Raw genomic sequence first — 23545 nt, forward strand, 5'->3', positions numbered from 1 at the left:
GGGTTTCTTTACTTATGTAGGGGTTTGTAAAATAGTCTTTAAAATAAAATATATTTACATTTTAAGCAGGCATTATTTACACAGTTGTCAGTGAGTACTGTGGCTCATAATGTGGCTCATAATGTGGCTCTTGCACTTTGTATTTTAAATGTATTGTACTTGTATTGTGTACATTTTTGAGCAGTAAGCAGCAACTGTAAGTGGTTTTGAGACTTTATTACATGGTAAAAGCGCCCAACCCTAACCATAATCTCAGCTTCTTCTGTCTAAATCCCTCCTTCCCTCACTGCAGTTTTATTTATTAAAAGCTTTCATTTTGACTGAATATGTCCTACTAATGGCGAGAATAGATTTAGGCTGGATGTGTTCTGTACCAGCCGCTGTACAGCATAATAAATTTGGTTAATATCAAAAACATGTAATTTTCTCTTACAAGGCAAAAGCCCCCGAAATCCCAGCAGAATTTCCTGCTTTCACTTAATCATCTATTAAGAGTCTAAGATTACGCTGGAATAGTGCAGAGCTTATCTGTGATCTAGTAAACCCGTTAGCTTCCCAAAGCGCCTAAAAATAGATGGGAAAACAAGGCTGTTCTGTTTTGCCGAAAAGAAAACCTGCAGCCGAGCTAGAATTCGAAAACATGGAGCTGAATTATAAATATATTGCTGCAAACTGTGCATTATGCAAATGGCGTAGAAACAGGCTTTGATCTTCACCCAGGTTGAACTGCTGGTTCGATGTCATGGAAATATTTCCCCGTCTAAGTTGTATTTCTAATCAAAGCATTTCTCATTCATTTGCATGTCTTACAAATGATGAAGGATTGTTTTCTTACGTTAGTCAATCTGAACCTTGATGTGTGTTGTAGGATGAATACTAGAATTTAATTAAGGAGAGCGACAATACAAATTATGTCATAAACCTGTAATGAAGGTTTATTCACAATACATGTTTATGATCCAGGATTTGTAACGATTAAACTTGACAAGCTGCACTTGATTAAAGTGAGAAATTAATTCACACACTTGTTTTTGAACGTCTCTGTATTGTCTTAACAAATATGGGGATTTGATTATTGACCTTCTGAAAAAGATTTGACTTGTTTTAATTTTATTTATCTTTTTAGTTCTGGATTTTGAAGACTTCTGTTTTATTTTCCGAAAACATGCACAAAGGTGACCCCAAACACACACACACAAAAACACTAAACAAAACTATGGTATGTTTAAGTTAAATCAATCAATTTATTTAACAGTATTAAAAAAAAATAAACAAACAGCTTTAAGGATAATGACCAGCAAGATCAAAGGCCTTGGACAGCAATAACCAAATGAACCAGCCACTTGGTTTTAGCAGCTGATGACAACAGTATTGTAATATTCTGTATAACCATTATGAACAATCACGTGGTGTCTAGTAAATACGACAATCTACACACAGCTTTGGTTAACTAAAGTAAACCTATCCTACTCATGAAAGTAAAGTATACTTTTTCAAGTATCAATTTTCCCCGCATTATAACCAGGTTAAAGCCACATTCCTTCCAAGTAACAGGAATTATCACAGTTGGACGCTTACTTATTGTAATGAATGACCCTAACATCTACAGATAGTGCAGTCTCTACTGATACTACATCCAAGTTATATATGCTCTACAATTCAAAAGGCAGGAATATTCTTCCCAAAATATTTTCATTCTTTATTTCTTGAAAGCACGCTTTTGGAAACTCCGTTTGTAATCTCTACATTTGCACTATTTACATGATCTGTGAATGTGTACTTATAATAGTTGTGATAAACCCCATCGATGGAATAAATCACAAGTTACGAACAAGGACCAGCCAGTTAATAATGACACAAATATATGCAAATAGCAGGTTTATGTTAAGTCATGTTAAGGTTAGGTCCATGCCAAGTTAACCCTGAACTAATTTAAAGAAACTAAGCCCTTCTAATTATTAGAGTTAGGTCTCTTCAGCGCTAAACTACAGGAGTCGGTACAGTGCAGTGAAGTATATTGAACGGTTTGTACAAAAATAAGTTCAGATGTGCAATAAAACTGCTGTGATCTCCAGCCCCCGTTGAAGTTTACTAATACTTGGTTGGCTACTGATATATTTTGAAGCAGCACACAAAGTTGGCCCTATTTTCAAATAGACACAAAGTTATTGCGTTGATATTTCTCAGTTTGATCCATGGTTTTGTGTCTGCTGTAAACTGCAATAATTCAATGCTTAAGCCGTTACATCCATGACGTTATACACGTACAGCACACACAGACATCACGATTTTCAGCATTTTGTCCTTAGTGTATATTGAAAACATTACAAATTACACAATTGCATCACAGTATTGTAACCTTTTGAAAATAGGGTCGTTAGACTTCTTTTGTTTTGATGCTTCAAGAGCTGGTTAAATGTCTGATCATTTTTATTAAGCACTTGTTCCACTTCAGTTGATGAATGGAAACACATTCTATTTCAGCAAGAAAACAATACAACTGAACATTTTATTTGGTATGACTTGTTTACCACAATTATTGTAAAAACACTAACATTTTTACGTACATTTCCAAACGTTAAGGTTTGGATGCTGACCTGTTTCTGCTGAGCCCAAGTTAAAAGCATCAAAATGTAAAAAGCAAGAACATATAATCAAAAAGGTTAACAAAGACAACCTACAACCAATCTTGTACATTACAGCCGAAGTGATAAATAAACTGCTGTTTGTACATTTCCAATGTCACGTGTTGTTTTGTGTACACAAGTTTGTGCTTCGAACCTGACACGGATAATTACCCATAGTTTGTATTAAAAATGTCAGTGCATTAACAGATACATCCTCTGAATATTAAGACAGCAAATACTAGACCGGAGTTTCTAAAATGTCAGTAATGCACACATACTGAGGCGGTTGAGCTGCAGTCGCTGCTCAGGCCACTGCAGAAGGGGAACTCCAGAAACACCACTTGCGTCTCGAGTGATATTTGTTGAGGATGATATCTTCCCTCTCTCTCTCCTTCTTCACTCGCTGATAGTGGTCCTCCTCCTTTAGGTACCAAACTGGAGGCCAGCGATGCTTTTCAAAGTACTCTTGGTTTTCTGTTTAAATACAGAAAGTGACAGAAATCCATTATACCGCTTTTAGTCCCGAACGCGTTCATGTTCAGACCATTACGAAAGATTAAAGCACTATCTGATGCAGCATAAATGTTGCATTAGATGAAGACTAATGCATATATAATGGCACGGCTCACACATTGGGAAGATCATAGACCCTTGGATGTTTTTATTGATCGGTACCCAGCTGAACAAGGATTAAAGCAGGCATGCATACCTGGAGATTTAGACTTGATTTCTTTGCGATATGTGGCACAGACACTGTTGTAATGGGTACAGATATGATGTAAGCACCAAGCTGCTAACTGATTAGCATTATGAAACTGTAAATGAAACAAAAAACAAGTTAAAAGACATAGAACAAAAAATAAATCTGTGTGCTTAAAATATATAATATACTGCAATTATTACTTTTGAATGTTTCCATTAGGAAGAACAATTACCAACAAAATATAAAAGATTACTTTGTAAATCCAATGTAATAAAAGTATTTGCCATTTGTTCGCTTCATACTATTTAGCCAGAGTTTGAAAGACATTGTGGGAAAGATTTACAGGGCAGTTTGAGAACGATGTATAACACTATAACACAGTAAACAGTACAGGTTTGCCATTTGACCATAAACATTATATTCGAATACACACCTGGGCCAGTTCCAGGTATGTGAGCACTTCTCCGTTTATATCAATTCCGTCTTTTGAAGCTTTCACCAGCTCATTCACAGCAAATTGTTCTGAAACAGTGACAGAGAACAGTTATACCTCTAACATTTACTTTCCTGTGCTTAAACCTGTTTCTCTAATAAGGCCTTTCCATACAACTCCCCAGGAGCCTGAGTCACAGCCCTGATAAGCTGCCGATACTGACCTGTCAGAGCTACCAGTCGGGGAAGGCACAATCTGTTAGCAAGTGCAATTAACTCCACGGGGTCCAGATCCGCCATTGGAGACAGCTGATTGGTGTACAGATATTCCAGGACGGTTTGCATACACACCTTGCTCGTACTGGGGAAGTAAACCTGCAACACAGATTTTGAACTTGAATGGGAAAATATGCAACGAGAGAGAGAGAGAGAGAGAGAGAGAGAGAGAGAGAGAGAGAGAGAGAGAGAATCCTCTTGTTTTGCTGTCTTTCACACTTTCATGAGTTATTGTCTCTATTTCAGGATGGCAACAGAAATGAGCACACACACACAAAATCTCATTAGCAGCTCAGTGTGGGTGTTAATGAAAAGTCACTGCTGAAAGGTATTTTATACTTTTGGTTGGAGAAATATTTTTGGATCAGGCTGAAGGCAAGATGTGCTGAAAGAAGTCGGAGTGAAATGTCAGGTTTGTCTTTATTGCACTTTCCAGGCATATATTAAACGTGAACAAACAGAATCCTTAATTGTTTCTGATATCATTATACAGGCCCTTGCAGTGGACAGTAGAAAACCAACAGACTTCATTAACCCCAGTGACCGGCGTAGGAACAGCATTGAAAGTTGCTATATTGTGTAAATATACATCATTTATTAAGGGGTTCGAACCCTCTGCCAAATATGGAGGGAGTGAACCAGCGTGATTAAAATACACCAACTCATGCATTCACTTCTCTACAAAAAAAAAGTATGTGTTACATTTATAACAATAGAGTTCATGCACAATTCTAGGCTTCATTTTATAGCTGTCAAGTCATGTTTCACTAAAACATCAACTGGCCTTTATAAATTATCCCAAATATTTTCATTGACACACAAATGGGTAGCAATGTTCAAATATTCATTTACTGCTTTACTAGTCCATAATCTTTATCTGCTCAATTTCCAGCTCTGGCCCGTTAAGTCATTCTTTCAGATGTCACCGTATTTGAGATAACTGATATATTCTAAGCTGTCTCTTCTTGTAAGAATTGTGGCTTTGCAATAATCTTGCATTCCTCATTGCAGATTTTTCTTGAGACAATAACAAATGCTGACATGCTGCTATATACTATATCATATATAATATTCAATATATAATGAATTCAACTTGATTGTTTCACAGAGAATGAATAATGAATAATGCCTGTAATCCAAAGTTTATCCCTGTCTGAAAATGACTCCAGTCAATCCCTTCCTAGAACCCTCCAACTGTGAAACAAAATTACATTTCTTCATTCGTCACATCAGATGTAATCTCCATTCTAATAATGTCACCCCCCACACCCACTCCTGCCTAATTAATAAATCAGACCATACCTAACCCTGGAATCCTGTGAGGGCAATCTGACCATTTGATGCCCACCATTTCAGGGTTTAACATTGTATACATGGAGCATTTCTATTACAATTACTAAGCTTATTTTATGATGGCAGGACTCTTATATATTAGGCACATCTTTTCAAGGACAAAGCTTACAGGTTATACAACACTGAGAGGTTAAAACTCTGAACAAATATCAGCCAGTACCATTCTTCTGGTGATGCACTAAATTCTAAGATAAAAGTAGGGCACTGCCAGGCTAAAATAAAACTGTCCCACTTTATATCAAGTCCGGTAACATAACATCAACTGAAACTGAAGCAACTCACTCAAAATGTGTCTTTCTAGAACACACTCTGACCTGCTACAATTATCTGTGTCTGTTTATGTAAAGTCAAAGATATTAGAGTCATATGTTATGATACAAATATTTAATAATATTGAATTAATGTAATGTGTTTTGGCAGGCTTTCTGTGCAGTGGACTGGAACTTGAAGTAACTGGAAATATTTTAAGATTCATGCTTCAAACTGTATTAAAAGCTGCAGTAGAAGACACTTCAGTGTATGCTGGCACTTGACTGTCTTTGTGTTTTAAACTTACCTCATTGTTTGAACTTTCCATGAACGATCCACCAAACAAAGCAGCCATCCAGTCACAGCTTGAGATCAGTAAAGGCTTATGAGCATTGATGGTTCCATCATCCAACCTGAATGTGACATCTGTCAGACACATTCAAAACAGAATTATCTGTTACCCTAGCATCAACTTTAATTCCAACTCTAACAAGCTGTAGTGGGATAAGAATAAACTTAGGGGCCTCAGTCGGTAAAAGCGCACACTGAGCCCTACAAGGTAATAAATATAAAAAGGCATACATTGAGCAGAATTGGACTTGTGTTCAGACACCTCAGCTGTGACACGTTTCGACATGTTTTCTGTTTATCTAAGTAATCAGAATTCAGCCACCCGTAGCGGAAATTCAGTCTCGTTCTGACTAATGTGCTTTGGCCTTTCTGTCATTTGTCTAGAACAAATCTTTTGAAAGCTCTTTCTTTTCCATCTATCTCATCTGAAATCAGAGTTTCAACACCCTCATCGTTTTTACCCTTTATCACCTTTTTCGTCGATTCATGATACTTAAATAAACATGAATGCCATTTGTTTTGTTGGTCTCATAAGACATGTTTTATGTATGGCACAAACATCAATTTTGAGAGTAGCATTCTTAAATATATCATTTACAAAACGAGTTCTTTGGGTGGGTGGGGGTAAACAAAATGAAGCGTGCATTCATACGATTTCTTACCTGTAAACGTATCCTTAGCCAAACATTCTTTAATCCGGTTGGCTTTTCTAACATGGAACGCTTTAGTGATCTCCTGATTCATGAAACCTTCCTTGTTCATAATGTTTTCCACCATCATTCTCAGATCGAAAACCTCTAGGATTTCAGCGATCTGTGCGATCTGCATCAAGTCCCTCTCCTCCTCCTCCAGCTCGCCCGTGTAGAGGAAGCGGAGGACCGCTCTGAAGGGGCCCAGTTGAATAGAGAAGTCCATCTTGACCACAGTCATTGGGGCGGCTGCGTCCGTGATGGGGTTGGCCACCGTCTCTTTGTGGATGCTAACAAAGGCCTTACTCCAGGAGGCTAGGGACAGCTTTGTCCGTCTGTGCTTCCCATTGAAGCTCATCATTTTTAAAGTGCCGTCGCTCTTAGATGCTCTGAGGGAGCAAGGCGAGAGGGTGGCCAAGACGGCCACGTCCTCCTCTGTGTCGAGGCTGAGCGTTCTCATCAGGTGGTCTCGGCCGTGCCTCTCCTTGACCACCACGCACGGGGACTCGTCAGACAGGTCCATGTGAAAGAGGTCATAGAACTTGGAGGATGAGGTAGACAGGTAAATCTTGTGAGCGAAGATGTGAATGTGGTCCTGAAGAACAAACATGACATCTGCGCAGAGAGGGTTGTCCAGCAGGTGGCTGGGGCCCTTTCTGTTATTGGGGGGGCACTCTGGGATCTTTATCAGCGGAGGGGGTGCCTTAGGAGGCAAGAAGGGTGCCTGTAGCAGAGGTTTCTGGACTTTCTTTAGATGGGATTTCCAGAACTGAAGGTGTCTCCTGGAAATCAGAGCTGCTCGAATGGCATTGTCAAATATGTCCTTGATGCCAAACTGGTCAAATACACTGGTTTCATAGTAAGGAATGCCAAGTTCTTTAGCAACTTCTCTGCCCCGTTCTGGAGGTAAAATGTCACCGGGTTTAATTGGCCTGTTTGAGATTGAGAAGAAAATTTGTATTTATTATTGTTGAAAGAAATTAACGGAAAAGCTATTTAACTGCTTGTTGATTTTAGTTATGAAAGTTCTGTGACAACCTTGAAAAAATGTGGGTACATGGTTAAAATACTAGATAGATTTATTTTAATATGAAATTGCTGTGTAGTTATCTGAACACCAGAATAGTAATGGGCTGCATTTAAAGAAACCTAAGTTTAGTTTTTCATAATAACTTCAATAACACATAAAAGTGTGGTTAAAGATTTAAAAAAAAAATCGAGAATACCTTGCTAAAGGGCGCCGTGCTCGATTGACAGCCTCCAAGTCTGCGTAACGCAAATCGAGCTGGCATCCGACCAGAATGACAGGTGTCCGCGGGCAAAAGTGCTTTATTTCAAGATACCACATTGTCTTGACGTGATGTAGAGAGTTGGGGTTGGCAATAGAAAAGCACAGTACCACCACGTCAGACCTGTGTGACAGCAAAACACAAATGAGGCCTCAGTCTTTGCAAGGTGCTTCTGCATCTGACTTGGAAGAAAGCAAACACCACTTTACGTTGCATGCTACGAGTCTAGTGTCATACAGCACGGATGCCAGGCTGTCTTTGCTGCAGCGCCACAGCTATGTAAACCGTGTGTTCATGCATACTGTTATCCTACATTTTCAATGCCAGCCCGAGTGACTGTATACAATGATCTAGGAGTTGTTTAGTTCCACCTATGGACTCATTTGATGCTTGTACTGAACAACTCTTCTGGCTCTAGTTTTGCACACGTAGTCGATTCTTTCGAAATGCATGCAGACATATTGACATGGCATACCAGGAACCTTTGAGAGTGAGGCTAATACATTGATTATGCTGAGAATTACACTACTCCCCACACTAAATCATTGCTGATTACTAGGTTATCTTTGTATTAAAGTTTTTGTGCACCACCAGCTATTACTGCAAGCAACGAGTTAAGGTACTGCGTCACACATTACTGTAATTAATTTGCAATCAGACTGAAAATGCATAAAGCATGAGTCATGAACAACGACATGACTACAGAACTTACAGTTTCTCTCATTGCCTTGTCCTGTATATAGATCATAGGAACCCTATAAACAAAAACAGGTACAGCACAATGCTATGTTTTGAGTTGTTCTTCAAATAAAGCAACAGAATTATTATAAATATCATTTTAGGTGTCAGTCCACAGACCAAAAGTTACAAACTACTTGAGAATATAGTTACATTATTTTGTTCAAATTCTAAAACTAGGGCAAGATTAATAATTCAAGATTGCATTAATAATGCGAGAGTGTTAGTCTTTGGGTAACTGCAGGCCCTAATTGAATGCATTTGGGAAAGAAATGGGAAAGAGACCCATACATTGTATTCTGTTTTTGAGAATGTTTGCTAATAGAAAGATTATGTTATGAATATACTCTGATTTCGTTCTGTGTTCATTCTGATTCATTTATGAGGAAAAAGGTAAAATAAGAGAGACATCACTGGCTAGTTTGATCCACATCAAGGACAAAGTCGTCTACAGGCTGTACCTGTGTTCAGAGGAGTGCACCCTGATCAGCACTTAACTAAGCCATTCCTGGAGGGCACTTTATTCCCGTCAGACTTTCTGACACATATCTCACTCGCTGCAGTCTAGGCACAGGTTCAACAGCTGGGATATTAATATCTGCTTTTTTTCAGGCACACGTCCAACAGACCACTAAACCACTGTCACATGCTTGGATCTTCTAATTGCAAATCTGGCAATCTGGAGACGCGATGTGAAACACTCCCCTTTATTTTTAGAAAGCCATAAAACATAAAAACAATTATTGTGACCAAATGAAAATTGAATTCAACTAAAAGGATGAGCGGTCCAAGGACGGGGCACTCGGTTAATCGGCTGTGTCCAGATTCAGGTGTAACAATTTAGAACAGGCTACTCTGGGCACGGGGACCTGTGCACCACATCAGGGTTGGAATATACTTGAATGATAGCAGAGGCAAAACAGAAGCAATGGGACGAGAACCAATTGACTCAAACACACTGAGCCATTTGTATATACATATTTAACCAATATACAAAACCATTGCATCTCTGTCCACCACACTCATACAATCAATAAAACCACCCAATTCTCTGAATGGATCTTTTAAGCTAATGAGGAATGCTGCAACTTCTTCACTTCTCTGGCAAAGCACATTACTCAGTCAATAATTGCTTCAAGGGGCAGATATCACATGGTCAGATAGCAAGTCGGCCAGTTCACTTTGCAATATTCAAATGTGTATGTACGTATGTATTTATTTATTTATGCAGAATTCTGATGATGTATTTCCATGGTTGCTTCTGTGTGGTTATTTAACATGCAACATGCTAAGCAAATATACATTATAGATAGAACCCATTCCATGTTAAATACATTTTAATATAAAAGATCAGACATCTGAATAACTAGAAAATAACAAAATCAGCAACACAATACGTTTCACTGAAAAAACATGATATGATTTTGAGTATAAAGTTGAAACCATTTAAATTTCAGATCTATATCCAACATAAATGCTCACTTGCAAAAACTCTGACATTAGTTATTGGTTAAAATGCTACAGTTAATGTGTTGCAACACTTAATTTTGTTTGAATTATTTAAAATGCAGTTAGTTTGTTACAAAACTAAGAGTGGCTCCTCAGTATAAATATGTTTTAAAGACTGTTAGACTGGCTTTTAATGTCAAAATGAATATGTTGTCTCTTATATTTTTATTCTGTGAACATATTAATAATAAAACAAATGTGTCAGTTACCTTCCATATGCGAAGCGCCTGTCTTTGTGGTGGTCCCCAAAAGTGTCCCAAAGCCTTAGTGACACACTCACTTCATCCACAACGTCACGTGATCGCTCCAGAACCTGAAATCAACAACGTGACTATAACCTCTTCACACTTACTGTCAGTAACCTAGCCTACTATACTGCATACATGTTTGTCTTCCCTGTACATGTATATACAGTTAATCAGCCCATACCTCTTGACAGACCCGGTACTGGTCAATGGCCCAGACGGTAGGCACGTGTGTGGCGAGCAGCTGGTACTGTGTGAGGGTGGTGTTGCAGGCTCTCGCACAGATCAGGCGAGTCTTCCCCACAGCATTGTCTCCCACTACCACACACTTGATCGTCTCCACGTTTGGCCTCTCGTAATCCATGCTATTGTTCATCACCGTGCTCCCTTTAAGAGACAATGACAAAGCACAGACATATACACTGAGCGTAAAGCATGTTTTACATACCCTGGATTGTGTTAAATTCATGCTGTGCCATTACTGCCTTTATTGTATTTGTTTTTAACTGCCTTAAAGTCCCAGCAAACGACTGGCAGATTCCAGCTCCATTGTCAGTAGGATTTGAAACTTTCATCTGACAATTTGGCTGTGCTGCATTTACATAAAATCTGTTTTAAAAAGATACATTATATAATATAAAATAATTCTGTCTCATACAAAATGAGCTTGAAGCTGATGAGAATAACATTTCATAAAGAAACACCCTCAGCTGAACTTAGCAAAGCTAGCAAAATAATTATGATTAAACGCTATTAAACAGAGCATCTCAGTGTGAATGGGGTAAGTTACATAATTCTGTTTTATTCTGTGATTCTGCTATACTGATAAAGGACAAATTGAAAATTGCCTACAGGGGACACAGTCTTACAGAAACCTGCAAGTCAGCATGTGATTCAAGGATCCAAAATTGGCACATAACAATGTTTCAAGTGATTTTTTTTACAGTAACCCTCTCACAGTAGGATAAAAAAAAACAATAATAAATAATACAAATCTGTGTGTGTATGTCAAAGATTCTGACTCCAGAGATGCCCCACAATGTTTTAAGAGCCAGTGCTCAGCTCATGCTAATGATCAATGCAGCTGTATAGATGTCTTGAGAATGATCCCATCCTTTATGCACAATACATTTCAGCATGATGTCACCCCCTCCCCACCCCCAATGTATTTCTCTTAGGATGGTAAATGCAATCACACAACTCCAGAGCTCCCTATGCACTGCAGAAACACGGTAAGTGACCAGGAACCTAGGGCCAAGTGTTTCACAGCATGACAGGAGCATATCCTCTTAAGCACACTTTGCCCATCGTTACTAATTGCCACCACAGTCCAGGTTGATTTTTTTTTCTAACTTGCAACCAGGTCAATTGAAGATTGTACCAATTAAAGAGACACGGCCACGAAATCCCTCAGACTTGGTGTACTGGAACTTTATTCATTCAAATTGGTTCACTTGCCAGTCTGCAACCCTTAATGATCTGTGCCATTTCTTTGGATAAGTAAAATCCGTTTTTGCATATCTAATTACAAGACGGGATATCAAATGATCAAGTCGCATCACAATAGGCTCCAAAAATAGCCTTGCATGTAAAGTACACCTTACACCTATACAATGGGCACTTGCATACCCACGCGTGTAATGCAAAGAATAAATGAAGGGTTTGGGGATCATGACGGTGTCCCTTCCCCCCCTGGACTGGATAAACTTACAGGTCAAGTGACACGACTAAAACCTACTTCACCTTCATCATCATCATCATCATCATTTGCACCTCTATACTGACAATATAACTTCCTACAAGTTCAGGTGCGGTCAAATACTGCCACAACTGATTTCTCCCTAGCATATCAGCCTGAAGATAAAACTATTAAAACCTTTTTCTTATGTTAAATAAATAAATACAATATATCATTTCTCTTGCAGTGTGCAACTTGGGTGCAACTTAGTAAAGCCACATCATTTGATACCGCAACGGCGTGACATTGATGCACTTTAAATACCAAACAACTCATGCCAATATGTCACAACACAACCCAAAACTACACAAAATGAACAGAAATGTAAAAATGCATCAATGAAAACAACACCCCAGTTCTGTGCTACACTAGCCAAGGTGCTGAGGACATTGAAATGACAAAAGCACCTACCGTTGCTTGGGGATGGGGTTTGTATTGTTCTCTTGCACCCACAACAGAAACAGGACAAGACGTCAAAGTGTGTCTATAATGATACAATGAATGGAGCAGTTGCTGTGCAGTCATACAGTCATACAGCCCAGCGCTAGCTAGGGAAATGCTGCAAGATCATTTCGTAATCAATGTGGTCTCCCAGCTCTTGCAAAGTTGATCCCTTGCTTTTCCCCCAGCGTTTCAGCACTCTCTGTACCTTCCTAAAGCATGCCCCTTTTCCCTGCAAATGCTCTTTGAGGAGATCAACAGCGGCTCCAGCACCGCGGCTGCAGCTGGCATCGTGACGTCAGCCAGCCCGCCGCTATTTATAGCGGGCATTAGACTTCATTCAGGAAAAACAAGGTGGTCCAGACTGGAGCATCACAGCCGCCGTCTGATGCCGTGTTGCGCACCAGCACGCCCAATACCCCGCATCCCTGCGCCGTGCATGCAACGACTGCCAAGGAAAGCATGCCTAGTATTGCCGGGGCTATGGAGACATAGGATATGTAGGATGTAAAGGCAGCACAGCGCCGCACAACCTTGACACCCTCCCCCTCTCTTTACACACCAGCGTCCAGGATCAAGGGTAATAGCAGCTCGGCTCTAGTGTCCTCAGCTGGGACGGCCATCCGAGGTGGGGTAATGTGCTGGATCATTTCAACACACACAGCTACACACAGCACTTAACTGCGTCTGTTTCAAATGTACAGCATCCCATTTTAAGGCACCATGCATTAGATCAAATAATAATAACAATACTACTACTAATAATGTATAAACACATGAAGTCAAACGCTGTTTCTCACTATTTGCTATTGCAATCATTATCGGGGCTGTCAGGGACTCTGCGAGGGTCTTTGTCATCCTTCAAAGTGCCGACTGCGCATGTGTCATCACAGACAGATGATGGCTTAGTTCTTGAAGAAAGTCAATAAGTCTTCTTTGGCAGCGTCGTCTGCGATTCAACGAGCCGTGGAACAACATACATATTTCTTATGTAAAACAGTCGTGGCTGTTGCATGCAATACATCATATGTAAGAAGACATGCTCTTTTAAATAATAAGGACCCCTCATAAAATAGAATGTGCAACTGTACCCTTGTACACTTGTATATACACTGTACTAGTTTATTTTAATCCTTGCAAGTTGGCTTAGATAAAAACATCTACTCATAATAAAAATGTTACAATATTGTAAGATTTCATATGCAAATACAAAATGAGACACTGCTGTTGTACCCTTGAGCACAGTACTTCACCTTGATTGATCCAGTAAAAGCCCAGCTGTATAAATGGGTAATGGTATGGAAAAACAAGGTGAAATATTGCAACAATTGTAAGTCACCCTGGATAAGGGCATCTGCTAGGAAATATAATACAAAAATAGAATTATTCAATTTCTCCAAATGCTTGTCTGGGTGTGTTTAATATGAAAGTATGTTACTTTACCAACATAAGTCATTTGCTGTTTCAGTACACAATTCCTCACAGACTTAAAGAATTTGGGTGCAGTTTTATGTGTGGAAACTTTGCTGATGTTAACTATTGTGTTTGTGGGAATTTGTAATGGAGGAGTAACACTACTAGATCCAATAACATTTCCACTGTGGACTCTCCATACAAGTGCCATAAAAGCTCATAAAATTACCATGTTGAGATCGGAAATTCAGTTTGCTGTTTAGTACTTTTCCGACATTTATTTCACATAGTTAACTGCAGCTTCCCTTAGGTTACTTTTGGAAATTCCTGTTTTCTGCCTTCTTTTTTTACTTTCTCTGAGACACAAGGATTATATATCTATATCTATATCAGATCAAACAGCTTTATAAAAAAATATGCTTTCAACAACATATCTTTTTGATACATGCTCATGTCATTTATTACATTTTGTATGTAATTCAAAATTGTAAATACTTAAAGTCATTAAACTCTTTTTATATCAATTTAAATGTTTGAAATTTCATTTTAAATACACATTCTGACTGAGCTATACAACATAGCAATCCATTGCCCATTCAAAGAAAGAATAGAAAAAAACACTTCAGTATATATTTTTTATACTGTAATGCTGCAGAGATGGCAAAAACCAAGGGCTGATGTCAGTGATCCATACTATATAAACAGAGACACACACTGGGGGGTTTATTTAGTGTGACAAATTGCCCCATAGAACTCCCAGGATTCGTCTCTCATATCACTTGAGCATTGTAGATGTCAAAAAGCTAGACACTGTACTTATCTCAAGGCAACCTTGCCAAGAATGATTAGTCCACGTTCCTGCTCCAGGCCACTGGATATCTTAAATACGTGACTGTCACTTAAAGGCATTAGGAGATTAAAAGGTTCCCCACATCCGAGTTGAGTCCTCTTTATCTTGATTGACTTCAGGATCAAGTTTTAAAATAAGGGCAGTGTAATTTTTAATGAAGAAATGCACTTCCACATATTTCAAATATTAGTACTGAATGTGCTTCCAAAACAAGAAAAAATCTAATTAATCTCAATCTGTACAAACTGTAACAGAAACCAGAAAAACAGCCTGATGTATGAGTATTGCCTCTTAAAATCAAAGTGTCTTTATGTTGCAATATATTATGCCAATACATAGATGCATAAAAAAAAAACTTTGAGAGCACTAGACACTGTGGCCCTTTATCAGACACACAAGCAATATTCAATACTCTTTATTTGTTTTCTTAAAAATCTTATCTCTGACTAATAATCCAACCATAGTCCTTCACATCAGGTTACAAATCAAAATTCATTACACCTAAAACTAACTTGTTTAAGAAAGGTAATAATAACAATAATTATATTTGTGTATTGTATTTTTTAAAATATTTTTGATTCTATCACTATCAGATTAAATCAAGACTCTGAACCTGCCTCAGTCGCAAATTACAAACCTGACGGCACTCTTCTTCATGGTAGAAACTTCTTACCTCTCCCCGATAAAACACCACAAATTCCTGATGCAATCAGACACGTGGAAGAGAGTTTAGAGTATGAGGACACACTGCTAATAGCAATATCTGATTGTATACTATTACATTATGGTTTATCATTTATTTTCCTGGTGAGGATGCTGTCACTGGATGCTCTATCTTATTGTGAAAAATGTACCAATAATGGAGCTGTAAAGCTCCCATTAAATAAATGGTTTTAAGATCAATTAAGTAAATGAGCAATGCCAACATTACTGTACTGTTTCCTATTTTACGAAAAAGCACTGTCTTGCTTTTTTGTCAAGCACTGGAGATTGGTAATAAATAATTGAAACTGTGCTTTTTCTTCCCCTATTGTCTAAAACTTTGAGCTGCACATGATCTGAATTAGCTTAATTGTAAAAAAGATATCAGTCATCAGCCAAAGAGGGAAAAAAACAATTGTTCAATGGCTCTTTTCCTTCAGTGACTGTGAGCTAAAGATTGCCTGAAAGTACATTGTCATTTCTTCTTTTTTGGCATCAGAAGGGCGCTGCTCAGCATTTGGTCTGGGGACATAGCTTTTGTACTCTGACGTCAATAGCTATTCTCCACTGGTTCAAAATGACTGTGACTGATGGAGATTTGTTTCCATCTCAGAGAAAAAGGTAAATAGAAGAACTGAAGCTGTCAAGGTACAGCTACATATAAATATAGGATAAAATAAATAGGATTATATAAATATATGATACCGTGATTTAAATTTTAACTCTAAAATAGTGATCACTGATTCATAGGTAGGGCATTGCAATTTTCAGGGCTTGGCTTTGTAACCAGTATTTCAATTGTCATGCTCAAGGCATAATTCTAAGTGCACAAACAACATAGAAGCTACGATTAATTAGAAGACAAGACATTGATTATAACTGTGTTTTGTGCAATTCAATTGATTGATGGGTTTAAACAAAAACTGAGACAATCCTATAAATTGATGGATGCTTGGACTACATCAAAAAGCATTTCAATCAGCGAATGCATACAATGATATTCACCTGGTGTACTGTAAACTGATGTATACACATTATTTTACACAGCCTGCAATTTAACTTTGGACTAAAGCTGAAAGACCACAGTAGACTGACATTTAAACACACTAAATCTGCTCTCTGTGAATCACTTGTTGGTGGCATTGCAACATGAAAGAAAATGCATTAGAAAAGGACTTTTTTCTCAGATAATACCAGACTAGCCAGTTGCATTTGCAAAAAAGTTTCCTATCATTGCCCTAGCAGAAAACATTTATTTTCTGTTTGACTTGAAATACAATTATTCTGGCATATATTGTAGCAGCCAGTGACAGTATTAAATCAACAAAATGGGCCTTGAAGTGTACAGTACTGAAATGGTCTTGCTTTCCTGCTTCAGGTTCATTCATAATTCTGCTAGCTCTCCAATTGGCAAGCAGAAAGTATGAGGCAGAGGATCCTCTTGGCCTGCCCTTGAGCAGAATACAGTCTCAGTGATCTATGCACTGTTCCTTTCAGCTATACAATCATGTTGTGTCTGTGGGACACGGCTTAGTCTGCTTGCAGCCCAGTAGGTAGGAGACCATTTTCATTTAGATAACTGTTACTCTGGTACCTAGAATGGAGAAGAGTAATTTGTCAAGCAGGAATACACTTTAAGCTGCACGCATGAAGGTAAAACAGACCTCTACCATTAGCAGATAATTAGTTGATGTACAAGCTTGAAGGCTCAGCAGCTTTTTCTCTGTGTAGTATTCTCTACAGTACCTGGAGATGTTACTCACAGAGACAGAGAGAAGCACGTATTTTCACCAGCATAGGCTATTGCAAAAGATCTGCATGTATATATAATTTGTATTTGCAGGAAAAAGGCTATACATCAAATACAGACTGATCACTGTTATTAATTGGGCAATTGGACATATACAATCACATGATTGCATGATTACTCCAGAGTGTTTATCCATATAATTCAATTACAGAGTAAGCCGTGTGCAATTACATTGAAATGGCACTGGGAACATTATGTTACTTGTAATGACATGCCAGATCCATGCTTGAAGGTGACCCCTTGTAATTAACAACCTATTAAATATTTATTAGCAACCACTTTATTAGGAAAATAAACTGGCCTCTACCCATTTTAATTTAATTATTATGAATGCCCTGTTATCTGAAATACAATTATGCTGTTAAATATAAAATCAGTTGTTTTTTTTATTCATGTTTTTTCTTCCAAGTAAAATAAAAGCATAGCTGATACAACTTGAAAGATACGAGTACACAGAAACTTTTGACATTTTTTAAAGTATTGTATTAATTAACTTAAACTGCAACGTTAAAATCATTTGAAATATCTAGACACAAAATAACTTCATATGTTTTACAGATGACTGTTAGCTGAATTGTTTTTTAATGTGTGGGGAATCAACATCTCATATGATCTTGCATCAAGTCAGAATCATCAGAGAACAGGTTTGGGAAGCAGTTGTTTGTCAGATTGCTTTTTGAACTACTGAAATGGACATGGATTCTCAGGGGCACAACCCTCTCCTCAGACCTATGGTTATGCTCCATTCTGTTGTCACACAAATAACAAATGTGCAAATGGTCTCCCGCTGTCTTGGAGTATCTCCAACTACACAGTCAATCTGATTTTACGGTTTGGTTATCAAAACAATAACAGAAACCCAAAACAATACTTACCACACAAAGGCAATAAATAACACATCCATTTTAACATCTGGCATCAAAACCGCAAGTTCACAGCAGGACAATCATTTTATTTTCAATACTCAAATCCAATCTAAGAATCAATGAAAAGGAAAAACTAAGCTTGTACTGTTCTAGTCACAATGACAGCAGAGAGATAAATCTAGGACATAGCCTATTGGTTTGTTATGTAACTGATTGTGTTACCTTGAAGTTTATGGATTTTGCTTGATTTCCTGTAAAAAGACACTGTGATTGACTACAACAAAACATAAGATGCACAGGATGTCAAATCTGAAGTAAAGCTGAAATGTAAACCAAAATTACAGATGGACGGGGTACAGGCATCATATTGATATGTGCAAGAAAGGTTGAAGATCTAACAGTGATACTACTAAGCCATTGCATTTCTCAGTGTAAAAATTCTTCCCAGTTTAGCACCAAAATGAATCATCATCATCCTCGGCATCATCACTTCCAACCATTGTGCAGTCTTCGGTGGATAAATGGCTCCCCTCTCTGGAGGAACTGTTCGAGTCTCACCATGACCACACTGGGCAGAAAGGTTGGAGAGTATCAAGGGTGGACAAGGAGATCAAACTCCTGATACTGGCGGTATCTGATCTGATCCCTTTAATAATATTATCGTTACTGTCACCATTCGTACGGTTTAGTAACTGTGTCACCCAGTAAGTAGGCTATTTAACAGAACCAAATAATAAAGCATACAACCACAAAAGATTGCATTTGGAACCAGTCACCTTATAAGAGTATCTTAAAAGCCCTGTTTATCTATCATCTACAGAGGCAACACTGCTTTCAAAGCAATCCACTACTGTGTATTAACACCACTTAGATAGAGATCATCTTCTCTTAGTCATTGTTTAGCTGATTCTCAACACTGCAGTTAATCAGGTTAGTACTGAAGTACTGAAGTCACCTGTCAGGAATATCAACAGTTTTTGATACCAGTCTTTTGTCTGCGCAGGACAGAATATCACACCTAATAGCTTTGAAAACTAGTGACCCACATTACATACACAAGCACGCTAATGGAGTTAGCTCTCATTGTTTTCATATACAATGTTATGCAAAGGTTTCCATGCATGAAGATAAATCAAATTCTACTGTCAGAAAAGCTTACATTTAATTCAACAAAAATTGAAAGGTTTAAATATAAACCATAATCTAAATGGCAAATACATGGTTATCTTAGCATTTTATTTTATTAATCAATATGCGTCACAATAACAATACACAACCGCCTCTGCATAATACATGAAAATGTTTAGTTTTTTTACTCTTTGCTGTGATCAAAGTAACCGTTTTTATTTTTTCTTGCAAAAATGTGAAGAGCCACCCATACATAATAAGCACCTATTAGGTTTGTATAGGTTAGTCTTACAACAGGACACAAATGTGCCATTCTCACTGAGATACTAACTTGGACATTACTGCACTGAATTCTGAGAAACACAATGGCTCAGTGTCCAGAAGCAAACTTTTAAACCTTTGGCATCATTGATTTTTGGCTAATATACTTTGTACAATGACATATGATGCTCTTGGTGTGAATTATTTGTGGCTGTTTGCACTGAACCATTTCCAGATTCATTATAAAATACAAACACGAAGATTATAAGATCCCATAATGTTACCTCCTAGGCTATTGAAAAGGGTCCTAAATCTCAAAGCGAGACTCCTGGGATTGCTACGTGCACCATTAGAAAATTAGCGTTTCTCCAGATGGATGAATATGGCATTCATGAAAATAAGATGACTAGTTTGATTGAAGGATTCAGAATGTTTGATTTCATAAGGGCATTATGCATTCTAAACATATTCCATATTATTTATTCATTATCTGATTAAATAGATTTTTGAATTAATATCAAACAAAAAATCTGAAACAGAGCCTTTAAGTGGGAGAGCAGATTTTGGCAGTGCTTTCTTCTGTTCTGAGCTGTGTTGCTAGGCAGAGATATCATCTTTTTTTTTAAACTGCCTTCATGTGGAGCTGTACACAAGCCGATACTTAACAGTTATGCACCAGCTCCAGACTACAAGAAATAAACAGAAGGCAGAACCAATATATATATATATATATATATATATATATATTTGTTTTTACATCAGCCTTTCACGCTCTGCCCAGGTCACTGTTAGGTAAGGCAACTGAGCAATTAAAATCATTCAAGAACTGGGAATCTGTATTTTATTTATCTTCTTTGACTCCCTATTCCAGCAAAATTTACCAATGGTAAACAAGGCATTTACACCACAAATGCCCAGTCCAACCAATGTATAGTATAGTTATAGTTATCTACACCTCATTGTGCATAAATGGACACTTAGTAAGTATGAGACACTGCTACGCTATGCATTGCTTTATTACTATTGGTTGTTTTAAAATCTGTGCAACAAGAATCAGATGTCACAAAAGTGAATTAAGAAAAGGTGTGTCTAGGCAGTAAAATAAAGTGTTTAACGGTTTTACACAGATTTGTGGGGGGCTGGAACAAACTAATGTCATGCACCAAGTAGGTTAGCTTAACCCTTTTGAGACACAGCCAGGTGAAACTCAGGAGCAGATTAGCTATTAGAAAACAAATGAGCAACATCAGCTACATTTAATCATTTGTAACCTTTCTTATCTTATCATTATGTAAAGTTTGGGCTGCATGCCATTTACCCCCTGGACAAAATACACATTTGTAACTCAATCCTCAAACTTCACACAGTTATATGAGCAAGGAATTAGAAAGTAAGGATATTGATGAAGAAAATTCATACCCTTGTTAAATACACTTGCAGATCTGCTTTGTGGCTAATGGATGTCATCTATCACCTTGTAATAAAGACCATTTATTTTTCACTGTTCTTTTTACAAATTCCTTGCCTTATCATTTATTTATCTTTGATGTATGACTATAAAAGAATAATGTTGGTATAAAAGGAAATAATATCCCCAAATGGACTGAAAAAGCACTGAAAAAAAATACTAAGCACCTGATGCAGAATAAAACAAACGCTTTTCTGGGGGCACAGTCTGGAGTAAATATTTCCATAAGGACCCAAAGTGATTTCCTTCACGTTTTAATTTGGTACACAGTATATACTAGGGACATGTATATTAATTTGTCAATTAATGAGCTAAGAAGTAGAAAGATACTCCCCTACCTTTTTATTTTCCACGTTTTCTCTGTGACAATTAGAAAACTCCTCGATGCAGAGACTTTTTCCCGACTTGTTGCTTCTGTTGACTCTAGTGCACAAACCATGAGCAGCAGCGGCGCTCACATCAGTGGTGCAGTTGTTGTTGCGCAGATTTCCGCAGATCTGCAGAATCCCACCGATCCCATTGGTGGAGCAGCGCAGACCTGCTCGGGACTGTGGACATCTGCGCACGGCTCGCACGCATGCCCAGACCATGCGATTATCTCCAGACAGCAGCGTGCAGGTGAGTGGAGGTCAATGTTTGTGCCTGAATGGTGTACCCAATGAGACCACATTCCTCCCAATCCAAACATTGCATAATGGACATAAGATACCTGAGAACTGTTTAAGGTGTCATAGGCTTCGAAAACCTTAATTCCAACCCCCCCAGGAGACGCATTACCCATACTGGTCCCCAGAGCTCTGCTTTCATCCTGGGGTCAAATTACTCTGGATTAGTGGAGCTGTGGCGTCAATGTTCAACTGAACAGCAGATTGAATTGAGAAGAATGGTATCAGGGAATAGGACATAGTGTGTGATTTAGAGATGTGTTGGGTCACTAAGCGAGTATTGTTATATTGCAAACATTTTGACATCACCTTTATTCATTTAATTGGGTTATTGCTACATGAAAAACACACCTTTCTCTGAGGTGGCATGCTTAATGACATCCATTTGCACTTCTTAAGAAGTACTGTATATCTAATAATGAATAGATTTTACTAAGTCATATTTTCAATTAAAAAGTGCATTTATTTGGTGTCTTACAAGTGACAGAGGTTCCTCTAAAAATCACTATGTTGTGATCAAACCTCCAGCTCTCCTGCTTAAAGCATTTAATTAAGGCCACAGTCTTTAAGAGATTAACATAATTGATTCCAGGTCTTTTGAACATGACATAACACATTTGAGTGTACCTGCTTGGTCATCAATAAGAACAGGTATAAAAACAGCATGAAACTACTTGAGATGACATACAATTGGCTATAATGAAGATATGTAATATAATATTTATTTTTAATGTATTTTTAATAAAATGGAATTATAACTTTTAAATTGTAGGACAGGTTAGATCTACAATCTTTTTACCACTCTTATTAGACACTCTAAAACTGTAGATATTTTAGAGATGGCATATTTAACTATGTGATTATTTCTAGATTTGACTATCTTCCAGTCTGAAGGAACTAAAATCTACCCTTCACAAAGCTAATTTTAGTGAGGAAAATGTGTTGTTTATGTGTTTTTCTTTCTCCAGATAAGTGTAGTTGGATGCCTTAGAATGATAGTGATAAGGAGCCATCTGCAAAAGTGCTGTTTTTAGATCTTAATCTCAACAGATTTGACTCTGAGTATACGATGCACATACAGCAACTCCACTTACGTCTCAAGAAATAAGTGACAGGGTGCACTGGTGCATGTGTTTTAGATGTTCGTGTCATATATTGCATTTCTGTCTCTTTACTGCAGGAAATAAACCTCCTATTCAGTTTTTCTATTCTTCAGGGACTCTAGCTGGGGAGAATACATTACTGCTGCTGCTGTCGTTGGTACTGTTATTATTATACCTTCTCCTCAGCAAAATGTAATCTTTTAGCTCTACTAAAGGTCAGGGAGCACATGTTTATAATACTGCTACTATCAATACTGCGACTACTACAGCGTCTACTCATTTTGCATACTATACTGTTATTATAAAAATAAGCCACTCACCTGTCTGATACAATCTTCTCATCTTAAGTTTAAGCTCTTCTGCCATGTCCTGATGCTAACCTCCTTGTATAAAATTATCATTAAAGTTCCTCCTCCCACTATAAATAGAAGCTGCCACTTTTACAAGAAAAGCTAGTGCCTACAAATGTCCTGACTACCTCACAGATCAATGGTAAAGATTAAGCAGGTATTAGACACTTAGCTGGTGGTAGGGAAAGCATTGCACGTTCATTATTACATTCAGCAAGCCTCTGAGCACCCATATGAGCTCTCTGTGTGAAGATTGAGTGGAGATAACTGGCCCCTCCAGGTTTTTCTC

General features: G+C 37.9%; 1 protein-coding gene across 3 annotated transcripts; it reads right to left on the reverse strand.

The window, feature by feature from the left end:
- Positions 1-1220: 1220 nt before the first annotated feature.
- rhobtb1 (Rho related BTB domain containing 1) lies at positions 1221-21811 on the reverse strand. Of its 3 annotated transcripts, XM_066693396.1 has the most exons (11): positions 21477-21811; positions 18291-18390; positions 10646-10848; positions 10426-10529; positions 7907-8092; positions 6654-7612; positions 5948-6066; positions 3987-4137; positions 3764-3852; positions 3337-3442; positions 1221-3101 (listed from the first exon to the last, which is right to left on the reverse strand). In XM_066693396.1, exons 2-11 carry the CDS (start codon positions 18325-18327, stop codon positions 2932-2934), a joined length of 2124 nt encoding a protein of 707 aa, XP_066549493.1. In that variant the 5' UTR covers positions 18328-18390; positions 21477-21811; the 3' UTR covers positions 1221-2931. The 3 variants fall into 3 exon arrangements, with proteins under 3 accessions (XP_066549493.1, XP_066549494.1, XP_066549495.1); XM_066693397.1 differs by lacking the exon at positions 18291-18390 and having other exon boundaries at positions 21477-21810; XM_066693398.1 differs by lacking the exons at positions 18291-18390; positions 21477-21811 and adding an exon at positions 12611-13072.
- Between the last annotated feature and the right edge of the window lie 1734 nt (positions 21812-23545).

Source organism: Amia ocellicauda, chromosome 20 (assembly GCF_036373705.1).
Source record: "Amia ocellicauda isolate fAmiCal2 chromosome 20, fAmiCal2.hap1, whole genome shotgun sequence".
Classification (NCBI taxonomy): domain Eukaryota; kingdom Metazoa; phylum Chordata; class Actinopteri; order Amiiformes; family Amiidae; genus Amia; species Amia ocellicauda.

What these genes read in the sequence shown, in the direction of transcription:
- rhobtb1 (XM_066693396.1), bottom strand. Translation starts at nt 18,327, where the DNA reads ATGTTAAAATGGATGTGTTATTTATTGCCTTTGTGTG. An exon ending in AGGCGCTTCGCATATGGAAG is followed by an intron (nt 8,093 to 10,425) that starts GTAACTGACACA and finishes GCTGTCACACAG; the next exon opens with GTCTGACGTGGTGGTACTGT. An exon ending in AATCAAGTCTAAATCTCCAG is followed by an intron (nt 3,102 to 3,336) that starts GTATGCATGCCT and finishes GTATTTAAACAG; the next exon opens with AAAACCAAGAGTACTTTGAA.